Genomic DNA, 17,461 nt, shown 5'->3' with positions numbered 1-17,461 from the left:
CCTCGCCTTGCCCCTCCTACCTTTAGCTTTGCCCCTTTGAGGGGGTCTAGAGCCTTGCCCCTTTGAGGGGGTCTTGAGCCGACCCCCTCCCATACATTACCCAGGGCCCGACAACGTCTGTCACCAGCCCCGTTGACATGAATGTGCCCCAAATCCCTCAGACCCAGTACAGTCCCCCCCTCCTCCCCCCCCCGGATCCTTAATTCTTCTCTTGTCATCTGATTGCTTCAAGCATTGTTACAGGCTGGGGACCGACTGGCTAAGCAGCAGTTCAGCAGAAAAGGACCTGGGGATTCCAGTGGATGAGAAGCCGGAGATGAGTCAACAGGGTGGCCTTGTAGCCAAGAAGGCTAATGGCATATTAGGGGGCATTAGGAGGAGCATTGCCTGCAGATCCAGAGAAGTGATTATTCCCCTTTATTCGGCTCTGGTGAGGCCACATCTGGAGTATTGTGTCCAGTTCTGGGCCCCCAACTACAGGAAGGATGGGGACGCATTGGAGGAGGTCCAGGGGAGCTTGACCAAAATGATTCGGGGTATGGAGCACATGACCTATGAGGAGAAACTGGGGGATTTGGGTTTGTTTAGCCTGCAGAAGCAAAGAGCGAGGGGGGTTTGATAGCAGCCTTCAACTTCCTGAAGGGAGGTTCCAAAGAGGATGGAGAGAGGCTGTTCTCAGTAGTGAGGGATGGTAGAACACGGAACAGTGGTCTCAGGTTACAGCGGGGGAGGTCTAGGTTGGATATTAAGAAAAACTATTTCCCTAGGAGGGTGGGGAAGCGCTGGGCTGGGTTCCCTAGGGAGGTGGTGGAATCTCCATCCCTAGAGGTGTTTAAGTCTCGGTTTGACAAAGCCCTGGCTGGGATGATTGAGTTGGGATTGGTCCTGCCTTGGGCAGGGGGCTGGACTTGATGACTCCTGAGGTCTCTTCCAGCTCTAGGATTCTATGATTCATCCGTGCGATGTCACTGGAGACACTGGGGACCACTGCATTAGGAGAAGCCATTGGCTGCCTCCCCTGCCCCGCCCCATTCCTTCTTTTACATTCCCCTGCTCCCATGGGGGTCACGCTGCCCCCCTTTGAGAGCTGATGCTGAAAAGTGCTGGGAAAGCTCGGGGCGATTATCTGCCTGACCCCGGTGAATAGGAGCTGCCAAAGGCCCTGAAGTGTGACAGACCCTGGAGCTGTGACCGGCCCTTTCACCCAGCAGGATGTGCCGAATGCCCCAGAGGACCAAGGGATGGTGGGCGTGGCACTTCAAGCACACCTTGATTTTCTTCTGTCAGGGCTGGGGCATCGGACCGTCCAGGCTGGTTTCCTGTGATTTCCCGCGCGTGCTGGGCGGATGGTTTCCTGTCCAGTGCAGATTGCTGCTGGTGCGGGACCTCTGCATATAAATGCTGGGTAAGTCCTGGTGGGTTTTTAATGGGCAGTGTCATGTGGTTTGGTAACTCAGGGTGCCCCTGTATAAAACTATGGTACGCCCACATCTTGAATACTGTGTACAGCTGTGGTCTCCTCACCTCAAAAAAGATATTTTGGCCTTGGAAAGGGTTCAGAAAAAGGGCAACTAACATGATTAGGGGTTTGGAACGAGTCCCATATGAGGAGAGGTTAAAGCGATGGGACTTTTCAGTTTAGAAAAGAGGAGACTGAGGGGGGATATGATAGAGGTCTATAAAAACATGAGTGGTGTGGAGAGGGTGAATAAAGAAAAGTGATTTATTAGTTCCCATAATAGAAGAACTAGAGGACACCAAATGAAGTTAATGGGTAGCAGGTTTAAAACTAATAAAAGAAAGTTCTTCTTCACACAGGGTGTAGTCAACCTGTGGAACTCCTTGCCAGAGGAGACTGTGAAGGCTAGGACTATAACAGGATTTAAAGAGAAGCTAGATAATTTCACGGAGGTTAGGTCCATAAAAGGCCATTAGCCAGGAGATAGAAATAGTGTCCCTGGCCTCTGTTTGTGGAAGGCTGGAGAAGGATGGCAGGAGACAAATCGCTTGATCATTGTCTTTGGTCAACCCTCTTTGGGGCACCTGGTGCTGGCCACTGTCAGCAGACAGGCTACCCAGTACTGCCGTTCTTATGTTAGGGTTCTTGGTTGGGGCACAGGGCAGAGCCCATCGGTTCAGAGCTGCTAAGAGCAGAGTTATTTGCACTTACGTCCCAGCCAGACTCCCTCGTATCCCCTAACACAGGGCTGGGGGGATCCTTTTTTGGGTCGGGGGCCACAGAGAAATCCGTCGGGCCTTGTAGGAGTTGGGCGGCAGGAGTGGAGCTTAGTGCCTACGGGGCCAAGGGAAACAGAGAGGGCACCATGTCCACAGGGCCGGGGTGCCATTTTCCCTAGGGCCTCCGGGGGGGTGGGGGGGGGGGGAGTGTGTCTATGGTCTAGGAGCCAGGGCCCACCAAAGATGAATCCGACCCAGGCTCTGGTACATCTCTGCAGCGCTGCCGGCCGGTTCCCCCACCTCTTGGTCCTCAACCCAACTAGACCCGCTTCCTGACGGCTGGTTGCCCCCCGGCCAGCCCCGCTCCCTCCAGCCCCCTCCCAGCCAGCCCTGCTTCCCGGCGGCCGGTTCCCCCCCACCCCCTCTCTTCCAGCCAGTCCCGCCCCCCCCCACCCCCCCCCGGCCCCTGCGGTTCGGTATTTTTTTTAAACCATCTGGTAACCCTAGCAGGTGGGGGTGAAAAGTGCATGGAAATGCCTGCACAGGCGCGTCTGGGAATGAGATGCTGCTCTAACATCTCCGCCTCTGTTCACTTCCAGCCCCTGCCTCGTGGCGCTGGCCCCCCCGTGGCCTGGGAGGGCTCCCCAGGCGCACCATGGCCCGGCATAGCAAGCTGCAGAAGCACGTCCTGAGCCTATACAGGCAGTTCCTGCGCACCGGCCGGGAGAAGCCGGGATTCCTGCCTCGCATCCAGGCTGAGTTCCGGAAGAACGCCAGCATCCCCCGGGCCGACGTGATGCACATCGAGTATCTGCTCCGCCGCGGCCAGAGGCAGCTGGCGCAGCTCCGAGACGCCAACACCAAAGAGATGGGCACCTTTGTCCAAGCCAAACCGGAGGAGCAGTGACCCCTGCTGGTTGGCGCAAGCGTCTGTCTTGTACTGGGACGGTTGGGGGTGAATTCACAGATCAGCCTTCCTGGTTCTCACATCCCTGTGCACCCCTCGTGTCCAAACACAGGTGCCTGGCTTGGCATTTGCTGAGCTAAGGTGTCTTTATTGGCAGCCAAGCTTTTAAACAGTTCAGGTGTGGATGGGTGATCTGGAGGAGATGCTCTTGTTTCCAGGACCTGGTACACAATTCATTCTACCCCTGCTGGCTCCTCTCTTCGGGTATGTCTACACTACAGCGCTAGTTCGAACTAAGCTAATTCGAACTAACGCGTCTAGAACTAAAAACTAGTTTTGCTAATTCGAACTAGCAAGTCCACATTGAGTGGACTCTGAACAGGGCTTAAGGATGGCCGGAAGCAGTGCCAGCAGGGCATCAGAGGAGGACTTAGAGCGTGGAGATGCAGTCTCAGGCTAGCCAAGGGCTGCGCTTAAAGGGTCCCGACCCCCACCCCGGACAGACAGTTCTAAGGGGTGCCCCGCTTGAAAACCAGTCCTGGCTTGGAGTGCCCGGAGTACCCACACTGGGCACATCACACCACTCAGCCATCAGCCCGGCTGCACTTGCCGCAGGCTGCCATCTGGGGAGAGGGGGCAATCGGGGGGCTGCAGGAGAGCTTCCACCCCCAGAAGCCTGCAGAGCCAGCCCAGTCCTCCCCATCGGGGGCTCGTACCCCATTCCTCCCTCACCTCCTTCCACTTACCCTTCCCTAGCCCCCCTTCTTCTTGATGTACAAAATAAAGATAACGTTTCTTCCAACATTGACTCTGTCTTTATTGAACAAAACTGGGGGAGACTGGGAAAAGGAGGTGGGAGAGGGGAAGATTAAGGCTGGGAGAGGGGAGGGCAACTAACATGATCAGGGGTTGGGAACAGGTCCCAGATGAAGAGAGGCTACAGAGACTGGGACTGTTCAGCTTAGAAAAGAGGAGACGGAGGGGGGACAGGATAGAGGTCTCTAAAAGCAGGGGTTGGGTGGAGAGGGTGCATTGAGAAAAGTTCTTCATGAGTTCCCATAAAGAAGGACTAGAGGACACCAAAGGAAAGGACTGGGTAGCAGGCTTGAAACTAGTAAGAGAAAGTTGTTCTTCTTGACAAAGCAAATAGTTAACCGGTGGAACTCCTTGCTGCAGGAGGCTGTGAAGGCTACAACTAGAACAGAGTTTAAAGGGAAGTGAGATCAAGTCATGGAGGTTGGGTCCATGGAGTAGTCTTAGCCAGGGGGTAGGAGTGGTGTCCCTGCCCAAAGTTTGTGCAAGGCTGGAGAGGGATGGCACGAGACAAATGGCTTGGTCACTATCTTTGGTCCATCCCCTCCACGGTCCCTAGGGTTGGCCGCTGTCGGCAGACAGGCTACTGGGCTAGATGGACCTTTGGTCTGACCCAGGACGGCCATTGTAAGCTCAGGGCTCAGGGTCGGGGGTCTCAGTGGACCCCCTTGATTTTCATGCAAACCTGCTCCTGGGTGGCCAGGCTGGCAGCTCTCCTGCCCTAGACGGCCACTTTCCTGTGCCTAGTGCGGAGATCGTGGACGAGGTCCACGATGTCCGCACTAGCCCAGGAATGTACCCGCCTCTTGCGGTCCCGGGCAAGCTTCCGGGAGCCGCCAGCCTGGTCCCGGGAAGAGGGGGTGGGCTGGGGGACATCGGGTGGGTGGCTCTGTGCCGTGCCAGGTGCAGGGTCTGCTGGCTGGGTGCTAGCAGGCTTGCACCTGGCACGGGCACCGTAGCCAGCCCGTGCCCCTTTAAGGGGTCCGGGGCCGGGAGGGGGGCATAGAGTTTCCCTGGTGTTGGCCAGAGTGGCCACCAGGGAAACTTGGGGAGGGCTAGCCTCCCACTCGTTCGAATTAAGGGGCTACACAGCCCTTAATTCGAACTAGTAAGTTCGAACTAGGCTTAAGCCTCGTAAAATGAGGTTTTCCTAGTTCGAACTAAGCGCTCCGCTAGTTCGATTCAAATTCGAACTAGCGGAGCGCTAGTGTAGCGGCTATGAATGTTAGTTCGAACTAACGTCCGTTAGTTCGAACTAACATTGTAGTGTAGACATACCCTTCCATCCTTAGCCAAAGAGGAACAGGCCAGTTAGCCCAGGGAAATAAAAGAAAGGGAGAGCGGTGACAGAAAACCCTGTGTCTGTCATTTTTTCAAATGATCTATCTTGCCTAAAAGCCTGTCAGGGATTGGGCTCTGTTGCAGGAGGTGCTGGCGAAACACTCCGTGGATTTGGGTGCTACAATTCCTGAGTGTCGTCCGCCTTCCTGCCCCCTCCCCGCACCGAAGCGCTTTGGAAGGCTCACAAAGGACAGAGACCTGCCTTTTGAAAATCCGACTCCCCACCGGTGTCTCAAGACAGGCGGCTCTCTCTCGCCAAAAACGGAGGCAGCAGCGTGGGATGACAGGCAGCCAGGTCGCAAGGGGAGGTGCTTTTTAGACCAGTTCCCTCCTGGCACTCCGTACTGCTGCCTCTGTATCAGAGGCAGCAGCACAAGCTGGCAGCAGCCCTTGCCTGGGGGCTGGGTCTGAGCTTCTGGACCTGGTGCAAACTGGAACTGAGCGAGGCTGCCTGCCTGCCTGGCTCCTAACACACTGTAAATGCAGAGCCGCAGAGGGGGTAGGTCCCGCACCCAGCGCGAGCCAGGACTGAGACAGCTGACTACTCAGTGAATATCTAACGTCCCTAATCCCTTTTCATAGTTCCCCTCTGGACTCTCTCTCCTAAAGCATGGCCCTGAGATCTGGACACAGTGCTCCAGCTGAGGCCTCCTCCGTGCCAAATAGCTAGGAGAGTGACTTCCCATGTCTGCCGTACGTCTCCTACCACGCCCCAGGGCTATGCCCTCTTACTGAAGGGCTTTGTGTCTGAGATCGCTTCTCTCCTAGGCTACGTCTACACAACGAGTTTTTTTGGCAACAAATATGCTAACGAGGGACTCTATGACACGCAATGTCATTTGCATATTTTCTGCCGATCCGTTTTTGTGCTCGGGGTTTGTGCGCAAAACCAAGCCATGTGGATGTTTACTTTTTGTGCAAAAAACCCCCTTTTCCCACAAGATCCCTATTTCTGCAAAAAGGCCGACCGATCTTGTGCAAAAAGGGGCTTTTGCCTAAAAAGAAAACATCCACATGGCTTGTTTTTGTGTGTTCTTGCGAAAAAACTTGTTGCGCGTCTACACTCTATGTGTGTTCTTGCAGAAGTAAATTTGCAGTAAAGCATCAGAGAACAGGGCTCCTTGCACAGGAGTTATTCCTCTCCCGACGATGACTAAGCCCCCTTTGTGCAAGAGCCGTTGTGCAAGAAGGCAGCGTGGACGGGCACCAGGGGCTTCTTGAGCAAGACACTTTTATGGCTAAAATGACCATCAGAGCTTTCTTGCACAAGAGAGCGTTCACACTGCCATGGACGCTCTTGTGCAAAAGCCCATGGCAGGGTGGAGGCACTCTTGCACGAGACCTTTTGCGCAAGAACTCCGGCGTGAAACAGCTCTCGTGCAAGAAGCCTGCAGTGTAGGGCAGGGAGCAGCCTATGAGGGAGGGGGAGGGACCCCTAGTAATGGCTCAAACTTCCCAGGGGGGTGGCCAGAGGCAGGACATTTGCCTGGCAGGGTGAGGGGGGGGCGGTGACCTCACAGGGGCTTTGGGCAGCCCTCAGCATATAAGGCAAAGGGCAGGTGGGGAGGTGGTGACCTCACAGAGGGACCCACATCTCAGGCTGATAAAAGCGGGGGGCGGGCCCAGGGGACTTTGGAGACCCCCGGTTGCTTTAGCTCTGGTGCGTCTCCTCCTCACGGTTCGTTCGCGTTCTGTGAGTTCCACATCCCGACACCTTTGTGACGAAGGTAAGAGCCCCCAGGGGTTGGATCCCGCCCGGGGCCGGCTGGGTTCCAGGCAGGCCCAGCCCTCGGTCAAGGGCCAGAAGGTGATTCCTCACCTGGGCTGCGTCCTTAGCGCCACTGGGGCTTTCTCCTGGTTGGTTTCCCTTTTCCTCCATCCCCCCACATTTCTGCTCTGTTCTTGCCTCCTCTGTGACCTTCCCTTGCTGCCTCCCCCAGCTTGGGACCCAACAGACTAGCTGAAGGACGGGGGGTGGTTTGCAGGAGCCGTGGGGTGGGGGATGCAGCCCCCATTGTGGGGACTGGGGAGGTGGGGCTGGAACAAGTCTATGCCGGTGTCTTTGGGGAGAACGCTCCACCCCCCACACCTTAGATTCTCCCCTGATTGGCCAAGAAGGGGCTGTTGATGGGCAGGAGACTCGTGGAATGAGGAGTAACGGTAGTTTGAACTAGGAAGCCTAGTTCGAACTACCTAGTTCGTGCCCCGTGTAGCCGCGCTGCACGGGGTTCGAACGAGCGGGGTTTTAAAAATGGCGGCTCCCCGCTTATGCAAATGAAGCCCGGGAAATTCAAATCCCGGGCTTCATTTGCAAGTGCGGTATGCCTACATTACCCTCCTAGTTCGAACTAGCGGGGTAGTGTAGACATACCCTCAGGTCCTTGCAGTGCCTGTGCAAGACCGAACCGATAAGCAAGGGGCCATTTGGGGGCTGGGGGCAGTCGCTCTGGGGAGCTGGAACCCCTGGATTTCGTTCATCAGGCTGCGCCCCAAGCTCCCCTTTGCTCCCCTCATTTCCAGCATGGCCAAACGTTTTCGGCTGTGGTTCAAGAAAGCCCTGAAGATGGCCCCAGGGCCGGTGGGGAGCAGCTTCTCCGTCCCCGCGGGCGGGGAAGCTGGATCCCACCAGCTCGGGGCAACTCGCCCACCGGCCAGGCCCCCCCGGACCTGGCTCCAGAGGCGGCTGGGCAGGCGGGACCCAGCCCAGCGGGGGAGCCGGGTAGGGTGGCTCCGGGGCCTCCTCTGTGGAGAGAAACACCTGCCCCGGGAGCCCAGCCCCCATTACCACCAGGGGGCATCGCCCTGCCCGGCCCCCGGGGACCTGCCAGTCTCCGGGAGCCCCCAGCCCGTCGCTCCCCCCACCAGCCCCTGCAGCTGTGGGTCCAGGTCCGTCAGCAGCAGCGCCTGGGCCTCCAGCTGCAGCCGGGCCACCTCCTGCAGCCGCTCAGACCCAGGTGAGGGGCCGTGAACACGCTGGGCCCAGGGGCTCACCCAGTACCCCGGGGGGGCAGCCCCACTGTCTGCCCCGCAGCCAGGGCAATGGATGGGGGCGGGGGCTGCTTGGCTCTCTTGTTCCTGGTGGGGGCTCTGCTGAGAGCATTGGCAGATGTGAGGGTGGAAGGGGGATGGGTCCCTGCGAGGGGCGTGTGGGGCCCAACCTGCCCTGGGTCCCTGACATGGGGGCGCGTGACCCCTGCTGGCCGCTGGAGTCACCCTGGTCCCTTCCCTCCCGCACAGAGTCCCCCTGCGCCTCGGCGGAGCTCTGCCAGGAGCGGGTGGACTCCCGGGTGGAGGAAGGGGCCATCTATGACATCGAAGAGCAGCTCCACACCCGGGACACGGTAGGAACCTTCTCCACACGGGGGGGACCCGAGATTGTCCGGCCCCTTCCCAGCACGTCCCCCCCCCCTCCGGGAGGGGCTTGTCCCTGGGGATCCCCCTGGGGCCCCTTCTCCTGCATGACCTGGACCCCCCAAGCTGGGGGCTCTTGTCATGCACCAGCTGGGCCCCCACAAGCCTGAGGCAGCAGTTGGGGGGGAGTGTGGGTGCTTGGACAACCGGCAGCTCCCACCTCCACTCCTGGGAGACCTGAGCCCTGCAGCTGTCCGTGGGGGGCAGGCAGGCCCCAGGCTCACAGACTCTCTCTGGGGTGCAGAGCCCAGCCGCCCTGCAGCGGTTCCTGCTGGCCATCCCCCTCGCCTGCCTCGCCGCCCTCCAAAGGGGCGAGGACACCCTGGCGCCGCGCTGCTGCAAGGACACCATGATGGCCAGGATCGTTGTAAGCGAGTCGCGGCAGCCGGGAGGAGGGGAGGGGATACGTGGGGTGGACAGGGGTCTGCCTGGGCCATGGCGGCGGGTGGGGGTGCTGGAAACGGGATGGGTGGAGCCAGGAGGGCTGGAGGTGGACATGGGGAGGGTGGGTGGGGATGCTGGAGGAGGGAGGGACACAGAAATGGGGCAGGTGTGGGGTGCCGGACAGGAAGGGGGATTCGGGACAGGGAGGGGTCTCCCCGGGCCATGGGGGGCTGGAAGGCAGCCGAGCGGGCTGCTGGGGATGCGCCTGGGGAGCAGGGATGAGGAGGTTCAGAGGCTGGTCACCAGGGCAGGGAGGGGCAGGAGACGGCCTGGGGACAAGGATTGAGCTGGTCCCGGTTTGGGAGGGGGGTGCTGGGAGGGGCCCTGTGCCGGGCAGGGGGGCTACAGGGCAGCGGGAGGCATTGGGGTTGGATCCTGCTGGGTGGGGGCGCTGGCCGTGTGAGCGTCTTTTGGGGGCCCCAGCCTCACATGCCCCTTTGTCCCCTTGGGTCTCCCAGGAGATCATGGAGGACTCGCCCCCCCCCCGCTGGTCTTGGCCGACTGCCTCAACGCCGCCTGCAGCCTCAGGTACCGACCCCCCCCCCCCGCCGACTCCCCCCAGAGCAGATCCCCTGGCCAGGGAGTGGGAAAGTCTCTGTCTCCTGCTGCTGAATTAACAGTCTCTGCCCCTCTCTCCTGCCAGCACCTTGCAGCCTCCCCTGCGGGCCCAGCTCCTGAGCCCCCTGCTGACGGCGGCCGTGGGACAGACAGTGTCTGGGGACTGGCAGCAGGAGCCCATCCACACGCAGGTACGTCCCTCTGGGCCCTGCTCCCGGGCTGGGCTGGAGCTCCAGAGAGGAGTGGGGGGGGGCAGAGGGAGGGAAGAAGCTGCAGGTTTGGATCCTTCCCTCCAGGGTTCCCGTTGCTCTCCCGGGGGGCCCGTCCCTTCCATGCCCAGCCTGGGCTCCTCCCTGCTCTGCGAGGCGGCTCAGACCCTGCTCAAGGCTGCACCCCGGAGCCAGTGGGTGGCCTGGATCCCCCAACCCCCCTCTGACCCAGGGCTCCCCCTTGTCTTGCAGCAGTTCATCCGGGCCCTTCCGTACGACCTCCAGGCCCTACTGGCGAGCCTCCTCGCCGAGTCCCCAGACACCGCCCGGCTGCAGCTCATAATGGAGGTGAGCCCCGTGGGGGGGACGGGGCCATTGTCTCTGCTTCCTCGGGGGGGGGGCCGAGAGAGGAGCAGTGTCAGTGGCTGGGGGGGGCACAGTCCGAGAGGAGCCCCAGGCTCTGCCCAGAACCGGCGCCTCCCTACGGGTCCTGACCTGTCTCATTCCCCCCCAGCACCTGAGCCCGTGGCTGGAGTCCCGCCTGCCCCAGGAGCGAGCCAGGGCCCTTGGCAGCACCACGGCCCTGCTGGGAGTCGCCACCACCCTCCCGGGGTTTGACGTAAGTGACCTCGGAGCCGGGGGGTCTGGGGCTGCAGGGCGCGGGGCTGGGAGCGTCCCCGGGAGGCAGAGGCAGGGCCGGGAATGGGCCGGGAATGGGCCACGTTCTCCTTTCCCCGGGGAGGGGCGACCCTGGGCCCTTCAGGGGGGCTCTTGAGGGACTGGGCCTGGGGACTGGGGAGTGGCCGTCAGTGGATCCCCTTGTTCCACCCCCGGAGTGACCCTTCAGTCGGGGCCATTGCTCAGGGTTGTCTCCTCGCAAGGCCGGCCCCGCCCCGCCCCGGGAGGTGTCTCTGTCCGTCCCCCGAGCTCAGACCCGCCTCGGCGGCCGTTTGCATGGGACGTGCAGCCCCAGGATGCTGAGGGACCCCCCCTCTTCTCTCCCCTCAGAACTCCGCCGACTGGCCGAGGATGGGTCACCACGTGGCCCAGCTGGGCCTTTTTATTTCGGACCCATCCGAAGACGTCAGCCGGCTGGCCCGGGAGGGGGTGCACAGCCTGTATCAACTCCTCCTGCATCACAGGGGTAAGGAACCCAGCCGGGACCTGGGCCCCAGGGACACCCTGAGGGTGCCGGCGGCGGGGGGAGGGGACCCAGCCCTTTTCCCCCAGACTGGCCCAAGGGGGGATGCGTCCCTCTGTGTTCCCCTTCTGCCCCCTGTGCCCCTCCATTTGCCCAGGGATGCCTGCAGGGACCCGTGGGAGGGGAAGGGCTCAGACCTGCCAGCAGAATGACCCTGTTGTGTCTCTTGCAGGCCTCAACATCCACCAGGCAGAGGACCTGTGGTGCAGACACTACTACAAAGAAAGATGGGTCCTGGCTCACAGCAACAGCGTGAGGGTGGGAGAGGTAAGGACGCGCTGCCAGGGCAGGGCAGGGCTCGGGGGTGGGGCTGGCTGGGGCTCTCGTGGGGGTAGGAGGGTCTTGGGGGCAGGAGGAAGCTGTGACCTGGGGCAGGGGTTGGGGTGCCGGGTGAGGAGAGCAGGGTCTGGGTGCAGGGTCTGGAAGGGAGTTTGGGGGAGGAGGAAGCTGTTTTAGCCCCAGGAGTTGGGGCCGGGCTCTGGGCCGTCAGCTGAAACCTCCTGTGCTCTTGATTCCAGGTCTTTGGGCAGCTCTTCACAGCAGAGCAGGAGAACTGCTTTTTGGACAAGGCTCTGCTCGCTGCCCGCTCCCCCCTGCGACGCCCCAGCCAGGCCGGGCTGGTCCTGGCCCACGCCCTGCATGGGCAGGCCCATCAGCTCCTGGAATACATGGTGAGCAGCCGGAGCAGATCAGGAGAGTGGGGCAGGGCCAGGGTCTCCTTCCCATCCCCTCAGGGAGTCCCCCGCCCCTTTCCTCAGGCTGCCCCCACCCCACGTCCCTGCTGGCAGAATCCCTCCTGCCCCTGCGAGCGTCCCTGGGGGTGGGGGAGGCTCTGAACACAGAAACTGTCCTAGGAGGCGGGAGGGGGCCGAGGTGTCAGGAGCTCTGGGGGGGGGGGGGGTCAGGAGCTCACCCTGCGGGCCTGACGGGGGGTGACCAGAGAGCAGGGGGGAGGAGGGTGGAAATGCTGGGGGGCCAGTTCCCCTGAGTCCCCAGGGATGAATGTGACGGATTCTGCTTCCCTTGCAGCAGGAAGACACCCAGTGAGAGCAGCAAGAGCTGAGGAGCCAGCAGCTGCGTCCCCCTCCCCCCAACCCTCCCAATTGTATTGAATTGTATTTACATTCTCATTAAACAATGTTTCAAAAAACATTTGGATCAGGCTTTGTCAATAATTTGTAATGGGGGGGCCATTTTGGCAACTGATCAAGGGCCACATTTCTACCGAGGGCTTTGGGGTCTGGGACGGGGTGGTTGGGTGCAGAAGGGAGCTTAGGGGTGGAGCCTGGGTGCAGGGGGGGGGTATGATCTGGGGCGGTGGATAGGGGTGCAGGGTCCAGGAGGGGGTATGGGCGCAGGAGAGGACTCTGGCCTGGGGGAGGGGCTCTAGAGGGGTGCAGGGTCAGGGAGGGAGCTGTGACCTGGGTGAAGGGGGAGCAGAAGGTTTGGGGGAGGGGGTGCGGGTGCCAGAGAGGAGTCTGGCCTGGGGGAGGGGTGTCGGGGGGGTGCAGGGTCAGGGAGGGAGCTGTGACCTGGGTGAAGGGGGAGCAGAGGGTTTGGGGGAGGGTGTGCGGGTGCCAGAGAGGAGTCTGGCCTGGGGGAGGGGTGTCGGGGGGTGCAGGGTCAGGGAGGGAGCTGTGATCTGAGGGAATGGGGGACGCAGGTTCAGGTGGTCGCCTGGGACAGGCAGTCGGGGAGGGGACGTGGGCGCCAGGGGCAGGCTCTGGCTGCAGAGGTGCCTACCTAGGCAGCTGCGTATGGGGGAGCCCGACTGTCACCTGAGGGGATGGGGGAGCTCAATTTTCAACTGTGGGGAATGGAGGAAATACTGTGGAGTGGAGGGAGCGAGATGGGGGGGGCTGAATTGTTCCCGGAGGGGAGATCTCCCTGGCTTGGGGGGGGGGGCGTTTCCAGCAAAGCCCTCACATAAGAGGGGGACAGACGGGGGGAGGGAGAGGACGGGGATGGGCAGGGCAGGTGGAAATGGGGAGGGGCAGGAGAAGGGAAGGGGGAGGAGATGGAGGAGAGCAGGGGATAGGAGTGGGGGCGGGGATGAGGAGCAGGACAGAGGCAGGGCAGTGGTGGTGATGGCTGAGCGATGAGAACAGCTCGCAGGGAGCTTAAAGCCAGCAGATGCTTTTCGGCAGAGTTGCCATTTGCCCTGGCGGCTTTGCCAGAATAGCTGTGCCAGCGGGGGGGGGGGCTTTTACCACACACCCAAGCCAAGCCAGCTGTGGCGGCAAAGCCTTGTGATGTAACCTAAGCCCTTGGCAAGGTTGGGATCAACCTGCTCTGACAATTTCTCGGACCGGCGGGATGAGAAACAAGGATCGTGCAGGGAGATGGGGATGACTAGGAAGCGAATCCAGGTGTGGGGGGAATATCCTGGGTTGGAGGGTCAGTCGATACCCCCGCCTGCCACTGTCTGCCGGAGCTCTGCCCGCAAGATGGAACCAACAGCTGAGTTTGCTTTTCTGCCCCGTCGTGGGCACAAAAGGCCCAGAGCAGCCTCCTGCTATCTTGGAGGAAAGGGGCCAAAGTTCAGGAAGCAGGTGCCAGGCTGGGCTGGAATCCGCGAGCTCCGCTTTTGCTTTGCCCTTCCTGGAAGCTGGGTGGCAGGTGAGTGGCGGTTTCATCTCCGCTCTTGGGGTGTTTCTTGTGGGTTCCAAGTGTGGATCTGAGAGGGGCTGCGCAGGGGCAGTGTCATGAACGTGCTGTAAGCGTTACAGCCCCTTCTGCGCAGGCTGGCTCCAGCCTCCCGTCTGTCTCCAAGCCCTGGGGGAGAGGCGGGAGGCCAGCAGCATGGTGTGACGGACCGGGCCGTGTCTGGGCACAGCTTAGGGCGTCCGCTCAGGGCGAATTGCTCAAATCCGGGGCTCTTTACAGTCCCCCTGACTGACGACCTCTCCAAACAGGCCACAAACCAGTCCCACAGAGCGCTTCAGCAACCTGCCTGAAGCCTCCCGAGCAAAACCCCTCTGACACCCCAGCAATATCCGTGCCCCAGATGGCCCCGGGCCTCATACACAGGTGGGGGGTCCTAGCACCCAATCCCACCTACCCCGAACAAGTTCTGTCCGGTTCCAAGAAACCAGCCACAGATCCCTGGTCAATTTACCCTCTGGATCTTACCCACAAATCACGCTGGGCCAATCCTTTAGAATCTATATCTAAAGGTTTATTATTACAAGAAAGAAAAGCTTGAGAGTAAGGTTATTAAAGTACAGTACGTTACATGCACCGAATCTCCCAGTTCTCGATGCAGGCTCTAGCAGAGTCGTTGCAGCTGCTGGTTAAAAGTCCTTATTGCACATCCTACGATCAGGATGGGTTCCCAGGTCTTCCGGGCTCTTCAATCCCTGCAGTGCTGCCTCTGGGATGAAGTGCTGAGCTGAGAACCAAATGGCATCGACCACGTGCCCTCTTTATACTCCTTCCTGGCCTCTTCTTGTATGCAGCAAGTCACCTGGTCAGAGGCCAATCTCTGTTTCCTGCTGGCTGCCCTCAGGTGACACATCCCATTCTTTGGGTGTGTCCATAGCCTATTGAGAGTCATTGTTCCACAGGGCTTTGCTACTCAGCCTGTCCATAGCCATGCTTAACCATATTCAGAGAAATATTCAGCTTCCACACAGATTACAGATTCCTACCTACACACACAGACATTAAACACTCACATAAATAGCGTACATAAGATCAACAAACAACAATCTCCCATTCAACACCCCACATGGCTCCCCCCACACCAATTTCTGGGGCCAACACCCCCACCTAGGGGTGCAGCAGCGATTTGGCTGCTTCCCTCCAATTCAGCAACGTGACACATGGCCTAGTGGAGGGGGCAGGGGGCTGGGCGTAAGAACTCCCGGGTTCTAATCTAATGCCACCTAGTGACTAAGGCACGGAGTTGTGTGTTAGACCCTTGCTCCGCAATTCTGCGCTCACTCTCGCGCTGGTGACCTTGGAGAGGCCTTTCAGGTCTCCCTTTCCCTGTCCATCAAAGGCAGGCAAGTGCGATGTAATGCCCTGGAGCAAGTGCTTTGGGACGTGTCGCACAAGTGTGCCTGGCTTACAAGCGTGTCAGCACAGCTGTGTAAAAGCGTGACGAAGGCTTTGAGATCGATGCCGAAGGCTTGTGAGGCTGTGGCTGGCCAAGTGACAGGGAAATGAAAGGTCGGAGTTTGGTCAGTTAGATTTTATGGTAATACCCTGAGACGAAGCACTTTGGGCGTATATACGATAATGTCTTTCCAAGTGCGTTAGTTCAAGCCGTGTCCTAGGAGCCAAGAGGTGAGACAAACATGCTTGGTCCTGTCTCGGTGCAGGGGTGGACTAGATCAGTGCTTCTCGACCAGTGGTACGAGTCCCCTTAAAGGTACTCAAGAGATGTCTGGGGGACACGTCAACACAACTGAAATTTGGAGAAAACTGAATTTTAGTTTTCAGTTTGACAGCGCTTTATTCTTTTTGTACCTTTTACACCCAAAAATGCCATCGCCCGCCCGGCTACAATTCAGTTGTTTAAACAAATGTGTTGCAATGGTAGAAAAAAATTGTGTGTGTCTGAAAACTGTAGGTACTGGGGGTACTTACAAATTTTTGTTAAAGGGGGTACATTATAAAAAAAGTTTGCGAAACACTGGACTAGATGACCTATCATGGTCCCTTCCACTCGAACTTTTCTATGATTCTGTGACAGGGGTGGGTGATAATTTTCAGAAGGGGGCCGCTTAATGGATTTTCGTATGGGGTCATAGGCCGGCTCCACCCACAGAAGGGGCGGAGCCTGAGGCAGAAGGGGCGGTGTTGTGGACTAGCCCACCCTCAGAGTTCTCCGTAGCTGAGGCTTTCAATTAAAAGCACAGAAAAGAGCTCACAGCTTTGCCACTACTGGCAGCTGTCCAGCGTTGCTACAGCTTTTTAAAGGGCTCGTGGCTCCCGTCCCTGCCGTAACCATGAGCCGTGAATCATTTAAAATCGGATCCTGCTGCCTGAGTCCCCACTTAGAATTCGGCGGCATGGGCAGCAGGATCTAAACAGAAAGCGGCCAGATCACAGTGTTAGGTGGGTTGCATCTTACCCATCTCACCTGCCCTGTCTTGGTGACTCTTCACAGCTGAACGGCCTATAAGGCATCGTGCTGGTCTTCTGATCTCTTGGTGACTCCTCTGCCTTCTGTTTATTTCTTTCTCCCTAGCTGGCTGATTGAGTCAAGCCCTGTCAGTGCGTGAAGGCCCCAGGCATTACAAGTGCGATGGTCTCCCATGCCCAAGGTAATAGGCTGGCTAGTAATGGATGGACTGCTTGGTTATCAGGTTAGGCTGCACAAGCCAGGTCTATGGGACCCCATGGCCAGCTGGCACCTGGTTCACAGGGAGGCAGCTGTACTAAGCTGAAAATGGCTGGAGGACACCACCATCATTAGGCTCCAGAGTTACAGCACTTGCTCTTCTTGGAGCTACTTGTCCGAGGCAGGCAGCACAGCTTAGCAGCTCATTGGGACGTCTTCTTTTTAGTTGTGAGATCTGGGCACTTTAGAATGGCTGTAGCTATTTAGCAAAGGTGCACAGCTATAGGCATGGGGGTTTCCAGCTTTATTCACCTAGGTGGCTGATTCCAGGAAGCAAGGGTGTGTGTGTGGGGGGGGGGAGGGGGGAGTCCTGTACAGAGGGTTCCCTGGCCCCTCTGCTTCCATGGCTGTGCAACTGCCACCAGGTGTATTAGAACCTGGGACTTTTGGAGCTTAGGGCAGGAGCTGCTATAGCTTGAGTTATAAGTCAGTTGCCTCTCAGCGTAGGCTGAAGAGCTCCCTTGTAATAATTGCTTGCTGGAAGTGGTCTCAGTGCCACTCCATAGGATAGTGACCCACATCAGGTGTGTGGGTTACAGCTGCAGGCCTGCTCCCAGCATGCGGATCTGCTCTCTGGGCGGCGTCTATAACTCTGTGGCTGCAGCCCTGCTCCCAGGACTGGATCTGCTCTCTGCCCATTGGCGTGCGCAGCACATTTCATTAGGGTGTGCACCCAAAGAATGTTTTTAAATGTACTCTTTGACCCCCATTAGCCACGCCTCTGGAGGTAACACTTTCAGGGCAATATGGACACATGACCAGAAATAAAAGGTGTCATGTGACCTCCCCCCCCCCAAGGATTTTTCCCACCATCCACTTACCAATAGGGATTAGTTTGGCCCTCACCAAACCCCCCTCATGCAACGATCCTGCAATTGCATTAACCCAATGTGTGTGACATTAACTTGGGGGGTGGAGAGGCTGGGGGAAGTGTTCCCTCTAAGAGTTTCCTCCCATGAGCACAATACATTTTGTGTTGTGCACCAGTACTGAGTGTGGCTTGTTTGGATGTGCCATGGTGGCATCCAAGTTATTCATAAATATCTTAT

The 17,461-nt window shown here is 58.8% G+C and overlaps 1 protein-coding gene across 1 annotated transcript; it reads left to right on the top strand.

Moving 5' to 3' along the window:
* Positions 1–8,456: 8,456 nt before the first annotated feature.
* On the top strand, positions 8,457–15,796 carry LOC142825129 (maestro heat-like repeat family member 5). The gene is made up of 10 exons (XM_075916854.1): positions 8,457–8,580; positions 8,895–9,017; positions 9,553–9,622; positions 9,738–9,843; positions 10,114–10,209; positions 10,376–10,480; positions 10,870–11,005; positions 11,235–11,329; positions 11,581–11,709; positions 15,782–15,796. Exons 5-10 carry the CDS (start codon positions 10,204–10,206, stop codon positions 15,794–15,796), a joined length of 486 nt encoding a protein of 161 aa, XP_075772969.1. The 5' UTR covers positions 8,457–8,580; positions 8,895–9,017; positions 9,553–9,622; positions 9,738–9,843; positions 10,114–10,203.
* Positions 15,797–17,461: the final 1,665 nt, after the last annotated feature.

The sequence above is a fragment of the Pelodiscus sinensis genome, unplaced genomic scaffold, assembly GCF_049634645.1.
Source record: "Pelodiscus sinensis isolate JC-2024 unplaced genomic scaffold, ASM4963464v1 ctg36, whole genome shotgun sequence".
Lineage (NCBI taxonomy): Eukaryota > Metazoa > Chordata > Testudines > Trionychidae > Pelodiscus > Pelodiscus sinensis.
Note: the sequence above shows the minus strand (reverse complement) of the source record. Positions and strands in the feature narration are given on the sequence as shown.